The sequence below is a fragment of the Gossypium arboreum genome, chromosome 12 (genome assembly GCF_025698485.1).
Source record: "Gossypium arboreum isolate Shixiya-1 chromosome 12, ASM2569848v2, whole genome shotgun sequence".
NCBI lineage: Eukaryota > Viridiplantae > Streptophyta > Magnoliopsida > Malvales > Malvaceae > Gossypium > Gossypium arboreum.
In genome coordinates, this window is record NC_069081.1 from 112,699,762 (window position 1) to 112,716,553 (window position 16,792).

Consider the following 16,792-nt stretch of genomic DNA (forward strand, 5'->3'; position numbering starts at 1 on the left):
ACTACTCTTACAATTTCTCTTTTCCACGATTCACTGCATTTTCTTGATCTATAATTATAAAATCATTTCCTCATTAGCATCTATTTCAATTCTATTCTACTTTACAATTTATGCCCTTTAATTTTCAAAATTACACTTTTTCCCCAAACTTTTCAATTTTTACATTGTAGTCCTTGCTCAATTTATTCATCAATTGAACTAATTCTTCTCAAATATCATTTTATCTAAACATTATAACTACTTCCAAGCCTTTGACATTCAAAGTTTCAACACAAAACCCCAATTACAATAACTTTCACAATTAAGTCCTAAAAATCAATTCTTATAAAATCTCTTCATAAAATCATCATATGATAAACTTAGAGTCCCAATATCATACTAATTCATCATAAAATTTCAGCTCTTACTCATGGAAACTTTCTAAATCATTCATAAAAACAAAAACTAATGAGTTAAATAGTAGGACCTATTTGTAAAAGTCTCAAAAACACAAAAATTACAAGAAATGATCAAGAATTGAACTTACATGCTGTAAAATATAAAACCAGCTTCTTAAAAGCTCTCTAATGGTGTTTTTAGCTGATGAAGAAGAAAAATGATGAATTCTCTAGAATTACCAATTACATCATATTTTACAATTAAAATTTACCCTATTTCCACTTTTGCCCTTTGTTTACAATTGATTTTTTTTTACATTTCCTGTACACTCATGCTGTCCAACCTACCCAATTTGGATCTATTTACCTTTTAACTCCTTCCTTAATGATCTCTTAAACTATTTAATCATATTTTATAGTTTTGCACTTTATTCAATTTAGCCTTTTTCCTTCAATTAATTACTGAAATGTTAAAATCTCTTAACAAAACTTTAATACTAAATTAATAACATTCTACAAACATTTCTAAAAATATTTATGGCTCGGTTTATGAATTAGAGGTCTCGATACCTTGTTTTTATCTAGAAATTTCCTTTAATTCACAATCACTAATTCAAAAATATTTCTAAAATCATACTTAACTTTTACTTACTAATGTCTAAATTCACATGTCGGATTTAGTGATCTCACATCACCATTCCGGCACCACTGAAATTTGGGCCGTTATAGAGGATCATAGACATGTAATCTACTCTAATAATATGTTAACGAATTTTAAAACTATTGGATAATTATGTAATCTACTTTAATATTATGTTTGACTAATTTTAAAACTAGTGGATAATTCAAAATCTTATTGGACATACAAAAAAAAAATTGACAAAATGTAAATAAGTAGATCAATGGTGTAAAATACAATACAAATATAAATGGAAACATTATATATATATAAATTTTAAAAAGTAAAAGTTAACAAACTAAATGATGATGTACATGAAAAAAATTAATATGAAAAAAATATCTCTATTATCAGGTCAAATGTTCGTCACAACCCTATGGGTGTCGGTTATTAGGAGAATTTTTTTTATGGTTAGGGTTTCAACTCATCATCGCCAGATTCATCTCCCCCTTCTTCGTCATCGTCATCATTATCATTATCATCATCTTCATCACCATCTCAATCTCCATCTTCATCTACTTCTTGATCTTCAAATCCAATGTTATCTTCATCTTATTCTTCTATGCTAGACTGCATTTGCATCCTAGGTTGTCATCGTATACCGTCAGTTTTATTAGTAGGTGGTTGCGAAGATAATCTACCTTTGAAGAACCATGGTTTTGGTGGTGTTTGCGATACTATTGACAAACAAATATATGGTATTTTTGACGGTAGTAGCATGTCATATTCTCTTACAAATGGAGGTGATACAAAAAAACATTCCTAGGGAAGGTGTTGATGCATGGTGTGATGGTAGAATGGATGATGAGGCATATATCGATGATGGTGCATAATTTGTTGCTTGTGTGAAAAGCATGGGGTTTTTAGTAAATGCACCAAAAAAAATATAAATTGTACTAATTTGGAGGTGCACCCATTGGTATAGGATTTGGGGTTGGATTTGATGATGATGAACTTGATGTATGTACTCTTAATCGCGGCCATATGGGATCGTGTTGGCCTTTTATAATGAATTTGTCTACTCCTTTCCTCTCCCGGAGATAGATATGACTAACCATTAAGGCTAAAGCATGTTATCTAATCCAAAAACATTGTCAAATTTGGTCTGACAATTTGTTTGTGTATAGGTATAAAATCATATCTATGTTCCCACAAGTTTATATATTTGGCATGGAATTTAGGTCAATCTTCATCAATTCTGCCCCACAAGTCAATTTTGTGAAGTTTATCGAGGTTTTGAGGTGAAGGTGAAATATTTTGCACAAAGCCAAACTAGCGCATCACTCGATCAGATTTATACATCTCAATTGTTGCAAAAACTATCAATGGCACTTTGACATGCCAAATTTAAGATTCATCAAAAATTTGAACGGGATGCATTCTTCAATTCTCGGATCATAGTATGATATCCATTCAAACTACAGTATGAAATTATAAATTTCGTTACGTACCTAATATTAAATTTCAAATCTTTATGTAATTATTATGTAATTGAAAAATTAAAAAAACTAACCTCGGCCTCTTATCGTTGAACAATAACCAGATATCTTCAAGCTCATTCGGTATACTCACATGACTCACGTTATTGTTTCACTTATTCAAATAATATGTTATTCCAAAAATATAATAATAAAAAAGTAATATGATAACTATATTATTAAATGAATCTTACGTTATTACGAGTGGAAATTGTTAAGGGAATTTTACTCAAGGACGTAAAAATGGTAAGCAATATCATGCCCATGACCGAAAAAGGAGTATACAACCACCAATTTTAATTTTCTATGCTTTAGTTGCCCGACACATCTCTTATTACAATGTGGTCAAGACAAAATATCCCTAACTAAATTGCTCGATTTCTTTTAGGTAGATTTGTAGGAGTCATCTTAAATGCACTAGATTTCGAGATTTATCTGGTATCAGAAGACCCACAATCAACTTCAACTGCACTAGAAGAGTTGCCAAGATGTGAGAAATTATCTTCTAACCATTTCATTTATATCCGATTACCAATAAACTTGTCTGGTACCTTGCCTTATAGTTGGTGGCAAATTGGCCTCCAATCCCCAACATGCACTAACCCGTAACAATTGTCCCCCCAATTGATAGACCGAGTTATAATGCCAAATCCTCAAGTGTAATCATACATATATATCATACATTCACCCCATAGAAGATGGAATGTATGTGTTTCGGGTCTTTATCTCTCTAGCAATGCACTAATAAGTGGTGGCAATTTAGTCTCGTCGAGCATACAGGACACGTGTAAGAATCCCGCCTCTTTCAAGTATTGTTCAATAACATGTGGTGCTCTCGCCCTTAAATTGTGTATATATGTTTCAATAATTTGATCTTCGTCTTAATTATATAAACATAAAAAACTAAAAATAATAATAATATTAACAACGATATTAATTAAAATAAAAATATAATAATATTTTCTTACAATTTTTAATTGAACAACGGTATATGCTTGTGATCCAAACGGATTAGATGCGTTGACATTTTTATAATTTGTAACGTTTATCAAATTAAATAAGATAAATTAATTTATACAAGGAAATAAACTAAAATTTATAATATTATTAAATTGTCTTTAAATTAACAATTTATTTAACATAAAAATATCATTAAACCTATTAAAATAAATAAATTAAAAAATATGAAATCTTTAAGATGATGAATCAAATAATATCAAGAAATTACTGACCGTTAGGATAGAAGATTAAGAGAAAAGATGGATGAATCAAATAATATCCTTTCACTTGCTAATTATGGTTATTACGTTCTCTATATATTCTCCATGTGGGATCACGCAAAAGCCTGCATTGTTCACAATTCGCAAATCAAATTAAAGCAACTCAACACTGTGAATGAGTTGTGATGGATGCCTTTTCTTCCTCCTTTCTCTCCACCCTACCACCTTCAACAAAACTCCGTTCTCCCGTCATCACCACCACTCTCAGATCCACTTCCCCATCACCTTATTATGCTCCTCTCCCCTACATTTCCTCTGTCAGAATTGAAGAGAAACCTCCAACCTCCACAACCACCACCAAAACATCACATCAACCACCACCCCAATCTCCTAAAGCTTGGCCTCCACCAGCGCCATCCTATGCGTCTCCATCAGTTGGAGCCAAGAAAAGAGTAGAACCAAGGCTGTCCACCATGATCTTCAATACATTTGACGACATTATAAACAACTTCATAGACCCTCCACTCAGGCCATCCGTCGACCCCAAGCACGTCCTGTCCCACAACTTCGCTCCTGTTGATGAGCTTCCTCCTACACCCTGTGAAGTTATACAAGGATCCCTCCCGCCTTGCCTTGACGGTGCATACATCCGTAATGGCCCCAACCCTCAGTTCCTCCCTCGTGGACCTTACCACCTGTTCGATGGTGATGGTATGCTTCACTCCATTCGAATCTCCAAGGGCAAGGCCACCTTGTGTAGCAGATATGTAAAGACGTACAAGTACTCCATTGAAAACCAAATGGGTTCTCCCGTTTTCCCCAATGTTTTCTCCGGCTTTAACGGCCTAACCGCCGCTGCCACTCGCGGTGCTCTCTCCGCTGTCAGAATTCTATCCGGTGAGTTCAATCCTGCAAACGGTATTGGTCTTGCAAACACTAGTTTGGCCTTGTTTGGGAACCGTCTCTACGCGCTTGGTGAGTCAGATCTACCTTACTCCATACGCTTAACATCCACAGGGGATATACAAACATTGGGTCGCATTGATTTTAATGGAAAGTTGTTCATGAGCATGACTGCTCACCCTAAGATAGACGATGACACCGGCGAGGCCTTTGCTTTCCGATATGGGCCTGTGCCTCCATATCTAACTTATTTTCACTTTGATGCTAATGGAAATAAGCAACCAGATGTGCCTATATTCTCTATGACCCGCCCATCTTTTCTTCATGACTTTGCAATTACAAAGAAGTACGCTATATTTGCGGATATACAAATAGGGATGAACCCCATGGACATGATCATTGGAGGTGGATCTCCGGTGGGAACGGACCCAGCTAAGGTACCTAGAATCGGAATCATCCCTCGATATGCAAAAGACGAGTCGGAAATCAGGTGGTTTGATGTGCCTGGTTTCAACCTCATACATGCCATCAATGCATGGGATGAAGATGATGGCAACGCCATAGTCTTGCTGGCACCCAACATTCTATCAGTAGAGCACACCCTGGAGAGAATGGACCTGGTCCATGCTTTAGTGGAGAAGGTTAGAATCGACTTAAGAACAGGGCTAGGAACAAGGCACCCCATTTCAGCAAGAAATCTGGATTTCGCAGTATTAAATCCAGCTTATGTTGCAAAGAAGAACAAATATGTGTACGCGGCGGTTGGGGACCCAATGCCAAAAATAGCAGGAGTGGTGAAACTGGATGTGTCTAAGGGAGAGCGGCAGGAGTGTAGTAGAATGTATGGGCCGGGCTGCTTTGGTGGGGAGCCATTCTTTGTTGCCAAGGAGCCACAAAATCCTGAGGCAGACGAGGATGATGGATATGTGGTTTCGTATGTCCACAATGAAAACACAGGAGAGTCAAGGTTCTTGGTGATGGACGCACAATCACACAATCTTGACATTGTGGCAGCCGTGAAGCTGCCCCGTAGGGTTCCCTACGGTTTTCATGGACTATTTGTGAGGGAAAGTGACCTAAATAAGCTGTAGAAGTAGATTCACTTCCTCTCGGTCGGGTTCAGGTGGATGATCATTCATTACACATATAATAGCAGTGAATACCATAGCAGATGAAAGTTGCAAGGCGTTTACAACATTTTGTATAAACATATAGTATTTTGTTACAGATGATTGAAGTCCCAATATCATAATCATTGCATGTAATACTTGTATTTACATTTTACCTTACTAAAATAACCAATTATATAATCCAGTGAATTCTCTATCGGTCATTCATACACTATGCCGTATAGATTTAGCTGTTAACCAACCTCAATCCCTCTCATATAAAGTTGCTTTAACACACACAAACAGTGGCTTGCAAGAATCTATCTTTTTTTTTTCTTTGCTTTTGCTTTAATTGTTGCCTAAGGGTACCTCAGCAATCCTTTGGATTGCAAACTTCAGTTCAGTTTATTCCCTTTCCGACGCACTGATTTTGATTTTTCTGACGGAAGTCCAGCGGAACTTCACAACATTCGTCTATGCCGCCCACTTTTTATTTTCCTGTTCTTTTGTCCTGTGCTGTATGTTTACCCTTTTTTTTTCTCATACGCTACATTTGCTATTTATTTTATTTAAAAGTTTTAAATACTTTTAAATTTAATATATATTTTCTGTTTTATATAAAGTTTTTCAATTATTTCGAGTTAAAAGGTTTTCAATATTTTTAATATAATAAATAAATGTACATAATTATTTATTAATTAATCAAAATATTTAAATTTATATATATAATAAAGTACCTATATTTTAGTGTTTTTAACCTTATAAATTATTTATTATATTTTTAAATATGTTATAAATTCTACAACACAAATATTACTATCCTCAATAATCATTTTTCATTCTCATTATGATTTATTGTACCATGAGTGAATCCAAAAAACTAATTTTATTGTTATTTTTAATCTCACTGCTATATTACCATTATTTTTAATTTCACTAAAGCTATGTGAAACCTAAAAAAGAAGGAAGAAATTACAGCTTGGCAAATGACGGGTAACAAGGTGGGATAAGCACGGATGTTTTAATTTCTCAAGACAATATTGATTCGCACGTCCCATCTGTATTCTTTAAAAGGAAGTTAAGAGATGTAACTGTCGGCTTTACCTATCTATCTATCAGCCCCATCTCACCTTGGCCATACAAGTAACAACTCGGAAAGCTGTAAATAGATATCTCCTAGTACAGTTAGTTAGGATGTGGTCCGGCTTTCTAAACAAACCACGATGTGTTGCATACAAATACAACTAGGGTTTAGGCTCCTCTTATGGATTCACAATTCAAACTGTTGGTTTCTTCAAAACAGTCACTTTATACTTTTAGTCAATGCAATCCTAATTGGTTCTGAGACGGTCCCTGGAGACACCTCATCTACAATTTATGCCACGACTGTCAGTAGCGTTTATGGGAATGCCGAAACATATCATTAAACAAGCGGCACCTTCATATCTACTACTAAAACATGCCCTAAACCACTCACAATCAAACAAACAATTTTCTATCCTCCTCCATTTTGCCTTTTAATCCACAAGCCCACCCTTTTGGATTACATTTTACAAACAGTGTGTTGTTGATCTCTAATTTCTCTTATCAAATTTTACCAAATATTAAAATCTGAAGATTTAATGGATGTTGTTCGATCCTATCCATCCCACAAAACTTCAATTCCTCCTCCGTGAAGCCCTGGTGAACATTTCTTTGATGTTCCTTGACTCTGTCTCAACTTTAGCCTTCTTGGCTTGCTTTACATTTCTTCCCGTCTTTTTCTCACTTGTATTCTTACCCTGCTTCATTCAATTCATAAAAACATCAACTTACATATACGGAAGAAGACTATCAATCGACAAGAATTGCAAATGTAAAAAGTTTACTCTGACAAGCATTTATGGTATAAGCCATTAGCCTAGCCTAGTGGTAGGCTGGTAGCCACACCCCACGCTCTAATGAGTGGGGAAAAAGTTGAAAGCAATACCAGCAACATCCCTAATTTAAAGAAAAAGAAGCAATTGGCAAGCTTTATTAAAATACCTGTGAGAAGTTGGAAGAACCAACAGGGCTTTCTATAGCTGATGGACAAACTTCAATATCTGCTGCTATTCTTTTCGCCTCCGGTAAATTCAACCTGCAAATTGCTCAGCAATATACAGCTCGAATGCATCAAGAAGGGAAAAAAAACTCTGCATAGATTCATTTGATATCCTAATTTCTTAGAACAGAATAAACAGAGTTGAACATAATATACATTTAGAATTGAAATTTTCAAAAGGTTTGAGACGATACTTAAAATGGTCACACAAAAGCTTCAACCAAGGGTCATCTTTCAAGTACTCCCCTAATATTGATACTGAATCAGCCACTGCATCAATAAAAGAGGTAAATCAAATTGTGACATATGTTGTTAAATCAAGATTAACTTCATGCCAAATCAGGCACTCCACAGGTTTTCTAAGATATGGTTATTAGAACCGTTGTTTACAGCTTTTACTCAATGCCAGTGACTACTGAAATGAGCTGATCAGGCACATACTTGTGAGCCGAACACACAATAATAACAATTCCATATATGCAATCCCTTGGGCTGATAGCTTTACCACCCAAGCTTACTGTAGTCATCATATACTTACGGCATAAGAAATTGGAACTTTAAGAGGAAGTTACTGGAAGCAGTCTTTACATATTACATAGCTCGTCCCCTCTAAAAATTTAAGCCTACACTTTCTTGCACTTATCTATCCAATAAGACTAAGAAAATTTCATTTAAAATTTTTATTACCTACATACATGTCTATCGTGTGTTAAGGTGAATGGTTGCATGTCACAAATAAAAATAGATGAATATCATAACCTATTTTCTGAGAGAAAATATACATGTATCCTTCTCTTCACGTGCAGCATAGTTTTGATCCAATGCCGGTAGAGTCTGTTTCAACTGGCATACCTGCAGTTCAAGAGAAATTATAAAACACTAAACAGTTTTGACTTATAGAATTTGTATAATCATGGAAGCAGCTAGTACAAACTAACATATAACGTTGCAATGAGTTTAAGAACAATGATGTAAAACAATAGTGGTAGCCATTTAAAACAGAAGTGTATTGCTTCCCAAGTGGATATTTGATGCACGTATTATGTTCAATTGACCTATAAAGGACAGTTCTCTTCTTTCCAATTGAAGACACCAGAAATATCTAATACAAGAACTCACACTTGGGTTCTCTACTCATCCACAGTAAGATAACTATGCAACCAACAAAAACTCGGTTTTAAACGTTCCATAGATGAACACAAGAAAAAAAATAGTTACAACAGAAGACCAACCTTGTAATGCAACCAAGCAAAAACCATTTTGTCATCAAGCCTGAAAAACTTTGTTGATCCAATTTCTGCATATTTACAGAGCAGGTGAGAATAATTAATATATGTGTATTTGCAGTAGTTAATTATTGCTGACGATTTGACATATAGTTAATGGAACAATTTGTAATGCAGTTATTAGCATCTACGCTCCATGAAAAACAGGACTAAACCCTTGCCACCAGAAGAAAATAGTAGAGACAGGATCCCCTAACCGCATGCCACAATCAGATTTATGACAAGATATTTAATGGAAAAAAAAACAGATCTCTTTCCCTGTAACAAATACAAAAACTGACAGGACAGAATGACTTAAAAGAAAGCATTTTGGAATTATTCTCAAAGAGATGTTCACAGGAATATGCAGGTAGTAGGAAACCTTTGCTTTCACAAACAATTTCCATACAGTCCCTCGCAATGGAGAATAACTGCTGATATCCAGGATAGTCATTAACGAAGAGGATCTCATCTAATTGCCTAAACTTTCCAGGATCATCCCCTTTCTGCATTTACATCAAAATTGAATGATTACAGGTGAAAGATAAAAACTTCAAAGATTTGAAAAACAAGAAGACCAAAAAATGAAATCAACAACAAGGCAAAACCATGCAAGTTAAAAATAGGTAAGAACCACTATTGAAGCACACAATCTAAGCAAACCAAAGACAGTAGGCTGGATAAAGTCAAAGAAAGCGGGAGATTGATTATTATTATTATTATTATGATAATGAGAAACAAGATCCTAATATATAGTTGAAACAAGATAATGCAATACAGCACAGAGACTAAAGAATCTTGCAATCCTTACAACTCAGAAGTTATTGTTGAAGGATTTTAATTTGTTTTAGTAGGGATCAAATAATGCCCCCTGCCCCCCCTTGTTAAAATTAAGAATTGACGAAGCAAGAACCATCAACTAATTTCATGTAGGACTTAACGTTTCAATGGCGTAGTTTCTCAAGTGTCTTTTCTCTTAGCCTCTTGAGACACTTGGCTAGGCTAAAAGGGAGAATACATTCTTGAAGATGCCTTGCATTGAGGACTTCTAAGGTGCTATTTGAGCGATTGGTTATATCAAAGTAAATAGGCAAGCATCTCTAGTTAAGGGAAAGTAGTAAGGATCATACCTTCATTCTTGCATCTTCGAAGAGAGGCAACATGATGAAAACAGGATCAATAGGAGTAGCAGTATATAGGCTCCCATCTACATAGTAATAGAAAAGGAAAGTAAGGATAATATAAAAAGCAAGGTAATTGGGGATTATAATAAACATGTGCAACCAGCCATTCAGCTGTGCTCAATGTATAATCAACTAAACTGAATAAAACTGTCTATGATTGAATGTTAGTGTATAAGGTTAAGAATTAAGGTTTGCAAATAATAATCCCACTAAGGTCCATCAATTTTGGATTTACGTATACTATATTCAGTTTGACATACATAGTTGACGTACGGTTTATTAAAATTATTGTTTAAGATTTACAAATTATACCCTTTCTGAAACATTGCGTGTAAACCCTAGAATAGCTGGATATCACAACCTAAATCAAACCAACACCCCAAGCAACTCTAAGAAAATGAGCCACGAAACGCTAAAATTAGTGGGCTTCTTCTGCTCATAATTAAAACAGAAAACTAAGTTTCTTTTCCTTTCGTAGACCACAAGCATCATATGTGTACATACATGTATATATACATTCATACATATATACACGTATGAGCTTCGGAAATAATAATCTCTTGCCTAATGACACATGATGAATCTTATAAGAATAGAAGGGTTACCTTCCGAAACATAATCTCCCAAGAACCAAGACCCATACGGTTGCTTGAACCAGTGAAGTTCTTGGAGCAAACCATTACATAAAAGATAGGATGTACTGACTCCTGTGAAGAAAAAAAAAGGGAACTTTGTGTAGAAATCAGGAGGGTCAAGCTATAAAACAAAGATGAGCAAGAAGTTCAAAAATCAGAGTTCCATATTCTGAAACATAGCGATGAAAAGTACCAGATTTGGGGTGACGAAGTGATAGAAAACGAGCGGAACCATCCCCATTAGCTCCAGGGACTGCAAGGAATGGGAAGAAAACATTAAGATAAATTGCAAAAGGAAGGACACGATTAATTCTAAGAGAAGAAAAAGAAATGCACGCAGAATAGGGGGGTTACCCGGAGCAATTAAAAGACGGGACTCATCAATGCCTTCCCAGCAAGACCCCATTAGTCAAAGAACAGAGGCAATGCAGATGCAGAGCAAAGAATGATACAAGCTGGGACTCTGCTAGCGGGAGAATAAATTAGGGGAAAGGAGTGCTGAAAAGTGAAAAAAGGAAAAGAACGGCAAAGACGAAGAGCGCCCTACAATAAATCCGGAATCCGGGTTTTGGTTTCAAGCCCGTACCCTCCCCGACTTTGAAAAATAATCAAGCCCAATGTAGTCCAACTCCAGCATGGTTGGGTTTCATCAAGGCACGGAGCTTAATCGGCTTTCAATCTCCATCGAAGTATTCGGCTTGGGTAAACAATATTCAATGTGGATGACAAATCCAAACGGAGTGGACTGGATGGAAGCCTGGACATGGATTTTCGACTTCCATCTCTGGTCACAGTTAACCAAATGATCCATTATTTCTGATAAATGAAAAACAATATATTATACCAATTGTAATCAAGAAGCCTCAACCCCAGATCTCTTCCATGAGCTGCTGCTTCAATTACCAAATAACCAGATTGCCATGTCAATACTTATACACACTAAAAACACAATAATGTCTCTATCACATGAGTTACTACCCCAATTGCCTATCCAATTTTCATTACAGACCTTTCATTCACGACGTTTCACCTACAAATTTCTCACGTTTTCTCCATGAAAATCAGAATACCTTTTGAAACTAGAAACTATCGTTACAAAACCCTTCTACTCTATTTGGATTTCTTTTTTACTTTCGGAAGTAAATGAAGTTAGAATCTTTGTTTTTCTTTGAAACACTTAATTTTTATTGGACAGCTACCTTTTAGATAAATTATTTTATTCAAAAAATATATTTGGTAATAAATAAATCATTATAATAATACATCTCCGCTCAGTGTAAAGATTATAAGATTTCTTTTTCATACACAAAAATACACTTCTTTCCTCCCTCAATTTAAGTATATTTCTTCCCTCTTCCATCAACATGGTTCATATATATTAAAAAGGAAAAGGTTTTTATTAGTTCAAGGAATAATACTGGAATCTCCATTGGATTCAGTATCCAGTTCTCCCAGGCCCAACTGCTCATTAGCGATTTCGTCTATAGACTCTACTGTAAACCTACTTCCAGGCGTGATTTAGATAAATGTTATGCCATCAATACATAGAACCCAGAATACAAATATAATATGCCAGCACCATAAAATGTGGGATCTAATTGCTCCATAAACAGCCATTCCGACTAATAATTAGGCTCCTAATTCCTCCATGTTATAACAACATATGAGACACCGGAAATGAAGACATGTTCAACTTAGAATTTGCTTACATCTCCAATACAAACGACTTCATCTGCTCAAACCCCCCCCCCCCCCACAAATGCTAATCACAATCGCAGAATTCATCCCTTAATACAAGGAGGATTTCAGATGGACAGAAGGTTGGTTATGTACAAAATTCAAGGCACAGTGAGTCGACCTGTGTGCCCCAAAGACTTCCATGTTGACTCCAGCCGCATCAAATGCAATTTCTCAACAAATGGTTCAAGAATCTCTGCCTCTTCTTCCGGCGCAAAGGCCATGCAAATGCTCAGCTCTTGCACTGCCTTTCCATATTCCCTGCCATTTTTTGTATTACCAAATTTAATACCATCTATCACCCAAACCTTCTTTTTCAAAACACTAGATTTTTCAGAATTTATACCTATTATAATACAGCATCATGCCATGGTCCCTCCTCAGCGCCCAATTATGTGGCTGCAGAATCAACAATCTTTCTGAAGCCATGATAGCTAGCCTGCAAACAAATCCATCATTTTTAAAATGCCATTTACGAAGCGAAGTATAAACCAGATCAACTGACTTCAAGCACAAGTTCAGCACAAGTTTTAGCTGTCAAACTTGCACCAATACTAACCGAGGTACCAAGAATAAACCCATAACAAAGACCAAACTCACCCACATGAAGCAAACATTACTACATAATTTAAAGAAAGGTGTCAAATGGGGAATCAATTTTAAGAGCAACCTTCAAACTTACTTTGCACCACATATCACATTCCTAGTCCCTACCACATTAATATGGCACTAACACTGTCATCGTGGAAAAGTATATAAACGGAAACATATTTAAGAGACCATCAGGTTCTGATTTTTCATTATCAAGTCAGATCAGCATATCATAAAGAAGTATCTTCTCTACATAATGCACGAGGATCAATTATTCTTCAGTAAAAATTGTCAATGAGCTATCTTCAATACTGCAGCTCTTTACCAGTCATTCATTAAGCAGAACAAAGGCCTAATCCCACTACCAAGCATAACACAAAAGAAAAACAGAGTTACAGTTCATTCAGCTTCATACGCATAATGAAATTGCTAAGCCGCAGTTCAAAACAACCACAGAAAGGAAAATTTTGGGAAGTTATGCTACTAATCATAAAAATAAATTTGAATTTACCTAAGATCTTGCGGGCGCAGCAGAGGGACATTGGATTTATCCATCACGTTGGGTTTCTCACCGGCATCATTAACATGCCTAAGGGGAGAAGTCAGCATCAATCCATGATTTGATCTTGAAGCACGCTTCCAGTGAAGCCTCTGCAGGTGTTTTTTTCACCCTTTAAGATTATTTCATATGTAGAAAAGACATTTTGGGAGTATACTTGAGGCATGGCATGAATAGTTCAGAATAAATTTATAAAATGTCAGCATATGGTATACAACTTGATGATAAAGATTAGGACTTACAATCAAATTGGCTAATGCAATCCCAATAATATCACGATTTGTAGCTATCTCAAGCCCTAACAGTGAAGTACCAGTTAAATCTGATGCCATTGATCTAGGGTCCTCCACACACCTTCCATTGACAATAGCAAACAAGCTGTGTCCTGAAGTCACTTTGAAGAGTTCCTACAGAGAGAAGAGTAGAAGTTAAGTGCATTTGAAGTCACCTTCAGCAAGCAGCATGCATTTAAAGTCACCTTTGGCAAGTAGCCAAAAGAGAAGAGACTCACTTGCAATTTTCCTAAGCAGGAAACATTACAACGGATTGGTTAAGACATCAAACGTACATTTCTACAAGTATGAAAAAGAGAACTATATACCATGAAAATAAGAAAAAGAAATAAAATTCCGAGATCTAAGTACCTCTGGGTACCCTGTCTGGGGCCATATCAAAAAATCTTCCCCAACTCGAGATCCCACAATGGTTAGACCAAGCCGCCGACAAACTTCAATGTAAATTATGCTAAGCAAAATTGCTGCAATTACCAAAATCATATTAGTAGACTGCCTAAAATGACAATGAAATGCTGAGGAAGCATATGTTCTGCGGCAAAATTTGGAGGAAAAATATTTTGCAGTGTTACTGCAAAAGGGAAGTAGAATAAGGCTTTACCACTGCCACATCTGGAGCTCAGTACTGAGTGTAAGTACGAATGCTTAGAATCTACAAGAACGGGGGATCTTGTCAAGCCTCTTGACTCAAAAAGAACTAAATTGACTGCTTCCAGAACTTCAACCAGATGGCAGCCTATGTCCCTCGAAACCAGCTCAGCTTCAACTTCTTTAGCAATTGCATCCAACTCACTTAACCATTCAGGTATGGTCTTTCCACCCAAAGGCATTTGCTCCAAAGAATCCCAGTCTATGGCCTCCGATGGGGAAGAAACATTTCTCCTTTCATTCAGGATAGAGCAAGCATCCATCTCTCGGTTGAAAGACATGAATACCTCATCTTCAGCTGCAACATAAAGTAAAGCCTACACCAGAAGATATCAAGCAAAATAAAACTTCGAACTTATAATAATCAAAAGCATCTCACTCCTCATCAGTCACCAATAAACAATGAAATAGCCAAACATTGTAAATATCTAGTGGGTAGACCATTTGACAATGTCATTAACCATTATATTAGTACCTTAGCAAGAGAGATGTCTTTATCCTTGGACTGGAAGGAGATCTCCCGAGTGAACTTGTCCCTTGAAGTCTTAATAGCCTGTGGATTGTATTTGAATATTAGAAAATGGAAATGGAATATGGTGTAAGTAGTAAAACTAATGAGGGGCGATCTGGATATCCAGAATGGAAGAACATATGTGTACACATTGTTTATAGATCAACCTCCTGATACAATTTGTGACGGGAAGAAGAGTCTTTAGTTAGCTGAATCTGATTGGAAAAAAGAGGGTAAGCAGCAGCAGTGGTCCTAATCCTCCACCTCCTCAGGTCCTTGTGATCATTACGATGGTGATGATCATACCTGATGATCGTAAAGAATAAACGGATATTCCAGGGGTTTTTCCAACTACAAATCCTTCTTCCCTCTCTAATTCATTATACTACTGCTAAAATATCCTAGTTCCCACACCTTTGATGATACCCAACAGTCAAATTATAGTAAACCCACTTACCAAAATCAACTACTAAGTATAAAAAAAAAAAAAGCGAAAAGAGATAAAAGAGAAACAAGTTCGATTATCGGAAAATCACCTGAAAAAGCAATGATCTGGAAATGTTGGAAAAGCCATAGTTGCCGTTGGCACCCAGTATGATGTGGACAACATTGCTCTGGGGGAAACGCCAAAAAAATAAAGCTAAAAGAAACAGTATATACCTACAGCAAGAGAAAAGAAAAGAAAAAAAAGGGTAAAAAATGGAAGAAGATCAAGCGTCTTCTCTAAAGGGGGACGAAGCAGCAGTGAATTTAGAAGAAGAAGAAGAGGGTTTCAAGATCTTGGGTTCTACATAACTACTTCCAATTGTAAAACACAACATATACGGCCTTGAAGATGAATTAAAGCAAGCATAATCAGATGAACCAAATGAACAACACTGAATTAAGGAAAAGAAAACAGAATTCCCAAAATCCATAATCAGTTGGAGCTAAATTCCAAATTAATTTTTTTTCCTTTTTCTTTTTTTCCCAATTGTCTAAAATGTAAGTTGTGCCTAACAAAGGAGAAAAAAGGTCGGTACAAATTTGGAATTTACAAGCCAAGGAGGAGGTAGAGAAGATTGGAAGGCAAATTACTCCTCCTTCTACCTCCTTAAATTTGGTTGTGATATTAAACTGAGAATTTGATGATAACTGACATGGTAGTAGGAGCAAATAAATAAGCGAAAGATAATGCCAAATTTTATGGATGAATCACAAAATGTAGAATAAAGTGTGGAATGCAGTCACTCTTATCTTCTTCTTCTTCTTCTTTTTTATTTTTATATTTTCATTATTTTCAAATATGAACATAAAGTTAACAAATATATATTTTCAAATCACATTGCAATTTGGGTTTTTTATAAGCTCTTCAAATAAAAGATTATCTTTTTGATTGGTAAATCTCTTTTAACTTTTTTAAAGAAAGATTATCAGTAGTCAATGAAGTAAATAAATTTGGGATGGAAAAAACAATGCATGATAAAAAGAAGGAAAATTATTGGGTAAACGGTGGGAACTTTATTAAACATGATGGTTAA

At 35.7% G+C, this 16,792-nt stretch overlaps 3 protein-coding genes across 6 annotated transcripts; 1 reads left to right on the top strand and 2 right to left on the bottom strand.

Moving 5' to 3' along the window:
- The first annotated feature begins 3,811 nt into the window (after nucleotides 1–3,811).
- On the top strand, nucleotides 3,812–5,967 carry LOC108477078 (probable carotenoid cleavage dioxygenase 4, chloroplastic). Its single transcript, XM_017779520.2, has one exon. It carries the CDS (start codon nucleotides 3,940–3,942, stop codon nucleotides 5,746–5,748), a length of 1,809 nt encoding a protein of 602 aa, XP_017635009.1. The 5' UTR covers nucleotides 3,812–3,939; the 3' UTR covers nucleotides 5,749–5,967.
- A 1,088-nt stretch (nucleotides 5,968–7,055) lies between these two features.
- Nucleotides 7,056–11,491, bottom strand: LOC108479271 (uncharacterized). 2 transcript variants are annotated; one of them, XM_017781767.2, is made up of 10 exons: nucleotides 11,288–11,491; nucleotides 11,127–11,186; nucleotides 10,904–11,005; nucleotides 10,245–10,321; nucleotides 9,497–9,620; nucleotides 9,082–9,146; nucleotides 8,632–8,701; nucleotides 8,044–8,119; nucleotides 7,792–7,885; nucleotides 7,056–7,550 (listed from the first exon to the last, which is right to left on the bottom strand). In XM_017781767.2, the coding sequence occupies exons 1-10, from the start codon at nucleotides 11,337–11,339 to the stop codon at nucleotides 7,425–7,427; spliced, it is 846 nt and encodes a 281-aa protein (XP_017637256.1). In that variant the 5' UTR covers nucleotides 11,340–11,491; the 3' UTR covers nucleotides 7,056–7,424. The 2 variants fall into 2 exon arrangements, with proteins under 2 accessions (XP_017637256.1, XP_017637258.1); XM_017781769.2 differs by having other exon boundaries at nucleotides 7,056–7,547; nucleotides 11,288–11,485.
- Nucleotides 11,492–12,307: 816 nt separating this feature from the next.
- On the bottom strand, nucleotides 12,308–16,757 carry LOC108479270 (uncharacterized). 3 transcript variants are annotated; one of them, XM_053022732.1, is made up of 10 exons: nucleotides 16,310–16,756; nucleotides 15,809–15,932; nucleotides 15,440–15,578; nucleotides 15,237–15,314; nucleotides 14,715–15,078; nucleotides 14,465–14,577; nucleotides 14,063–14,227; nucleotides 13,773–13,912; nucleotides 13,017–13,109; nucleotides 12,308–12,931 (listed from the first exon to the last, which is right to left on the bottom strand). In XM_053022732.1, the coding sequence occupies exons 2-10, from the start codon at nucleotides 15,880–15,882 to the stop codon at nucleotides 12,772–12,774; spliced, it is 1,326 nt and encodes a 441-aa protein (XP_052878692.1). In that variant the 5' UTR covers nucleotides 15,883–15,932; nucleotides 16,310–16,756; the 3' UTR covers nucleotides 12,308–12,771. The 3 variants fall into 3 exon arrangements, with proteins under 3 accessions (XP_052878692.1, XP_017637254.1, XP_017637255.1); XM_017781765.2 differs by having other exon boundaries at nucleotides 15,809–16,757; XM_017781766.2 differs by lacking the exon at nucleotides 15,440–15,578 and having other exon boundaries at nucleotides 15,809–16,747.
- Between the last annotated feature and the right edge of the window lie 35 nt (nucleotides 16,758–16,792).

Coding starts and splice junctions, on each gene's coding strand:
- LOC108479271 (XM_017781767.2), bottom strand. CDS start 11,339: ATGGGGTCTTGCTGGGAAGGCATTGATGAGTCCCGTCTTTTAATTGCT. Junction 11,187..11,287: donor CCGTCTTTTAATTGCTCCGG/GTAACCCCCCTA, acceptor CATTCCTTGCAG/TCCCTGGAGCTAATGGGGAT. Junction 7,551..7,791: donor GTTCTTCCAACTTCTCACAG/GTATTTTAATAA, acceptor AATTGAATGAAG/CAGGGTAAGAATACAAGTGA.
- LOC108477078 (XM_017779520.2), top strand. CDS start 3,940: ATGGATGCCTTTTCTTCCTCCTTTCTCTCCACCCTACCACCTTCAACA.
- LOC108479270 (XM_017781765.2), bottom strand. CDS start 15,882: ATGTTGTCCACATCATACTGGGTGCCAACGGCAACTATGGCTTTTCCA. Junction 14,578..14,714: donor GAGCTCCAGATGTGGCAGTG/GTAAAGCCTTAT, acceptor TGGTAATTGCAG/CAATTTTGCTTAGCATAATT. Junction 12,932..13,016: donor ATGATGCTGTATTATAATAG/GTATAAATTCTG, acceptor AAAAAATGGCAG/GGAATATGGAAAGGCAGTGC.